Consider the following 1,478-nt stretch of genomic DNA (forward strand, 5'->3'; position numbering starts at 1 on the left):
GGCTCCAATCTATTGGTTTAGGATACTGAATATCCTGCAAACACAACAAACACATCTGTGTTGGAAGCATAGCCACCATGTTCCTTAAAATTGAGGCTTCTGGAACTTCGTCTCACAGATTTTGGGTGTATTATCAGGAGGGCCCAGTCCCTGGAGAAGGTAAAGGAAAGGGTCAGTGAAAGAGGATCCTTAATGAGAAGGATTGACACAGTGGCTGCAACAATGGGTTCAAACAAAGCAATGACCGGGGGGATAACACAAGGCCAAGTAGTTTTACATTTTGTTGTACATTGAATCACTGGGAAGTAGACTAACTCAGAGTTAGCTAACAGTGAACAGCACTAAAACACATAAATGTCATCCCTGAACATAAGAGAAGGTTAATGGCAAGAAGACCTGGCAGTAGCCAGACTTGTGGAAGGAGGAAACTCGTCCAAGAATGGCAACCCAGTATTATCCTTGAATTGAGAGAAATGAAAAGTGCTAGGCTGTGGCCTGTCAAAAGTTAGTGGACCTGGAAAAATGGGCAGGCCAGTTGAGTGTCTGCTCTCACTGCATCTGACCTTTACGTTGCCGTGGCTTCTAATTCTACACTGCAAAGGATTGATGGGCTTCACGAGGTACCCCAAGAACTAACAGGGAAACAATATCGATATAAAGGCATCTGTGCCTTCTGAGTAGACGTAGGTTATTGATTTGAAATGTGAAATTAAAGCAGAATGAGGAAGGCCCCGTGTTTTCCTGGGAGGTGGAATGCCCCCCCTGCGCCTTCAGAGAGGTGAAGGAAAAGTTATATCTGACTAGGTGTCCTTTTTCAAAGTTTAATGTTTAAAGGTTTCCAGGTGGACTGCAAAAAAAGGACCAATTCATTGTTCATTATGCCAAATGGCACAGGCTCATTTACAGGGCTGACATTAGGGTTTTTATATAGTAATAGCCGGCATGATGAAAGGATTTTAAATGACATTTTCCCTTTAGGGACGAGGCTTCCTCAGGAAAAAAAAACTCGATTAATTTCTTCACTACGTAAGTTAAAGCCAATGCTTGAAGACTCCTTATGGGAATAAATGGTTTTGATTTTTCTCCCCAGAAACCAAATTCTGTCCGCATCGATCAACTGGATCGTGAACAGTTCAACCCCGACGTGATTACTTTTCCAATTATCGTCCACTTTGGGATACGCCCTGCACAGTTGAGTTATGCAGGAGATCCACAGTAAGAAATCTTCAGTGTTTGTCTTAACCGCTTCCACTTTCTGCTGACAGCTGGGTGAGCAGAGGAGTCACCTGCAGTGAATGCTTTTCTTTTTAAAAATTACGACATGAGATAAGCCACGTTTCCAAATGAAACGAGTTCTGATAGCGTCCAAAGAATTCTTTCTTTCCTCCACATCTTTGGCTACAGTAAACTATTACTGCATACAGTTTTGCTGACAGTGTTCGTCACAATGAGTCCTGTATGTTTTCATCTTTCAAAAG

At 42.5% G+C, this 1,478-nt stretch overlaps 1 protein-coding gene across 1 annotated transcript in view; it reads left to right on the forward strand.

Annotated features, from left to right (window-relative positions):
* DROSHA (drosha ribonuclease III) overlaps positions 1 to 1,478 on the forward strand; it is a 151,651-nt gene that overhangs the window by 73,215 nt on the left and 76,958 nt on the right. Inside the window, exons 14-15 of the mRNA XM_045285270.1 lie at positions 1,091 to 1,215; positions 1,266 to 1,269. Coding sequence (XP_045141205.1) covers positions 1,091 to 1,215; positions 1,266 to 1,269 — 129 coding nt within the window. The remainder of the gene's footprint in view (positions 1 to 1,090; positions 1,216 to 1,265; positions 1,270 to 1,478) is intronic.

Source organism: Echinops telfairi, unplaced genomic scaffold (assembly GCF_000313985.2).
Source record: "Echinops telfairi isolate 266 unplaced genomic scaffold, ASM31398v2 ScPeMD7_7469;HRSCAF=8507_1, whole genome shotgun sequence".
Classification (NCBI taxonomy): domain Eukaryota; kingdom Metazoa; phylum Chordata; class Mammalia; order Afrosoricida; family Tenrecidae; genus Echinops; species Echinops telfairi.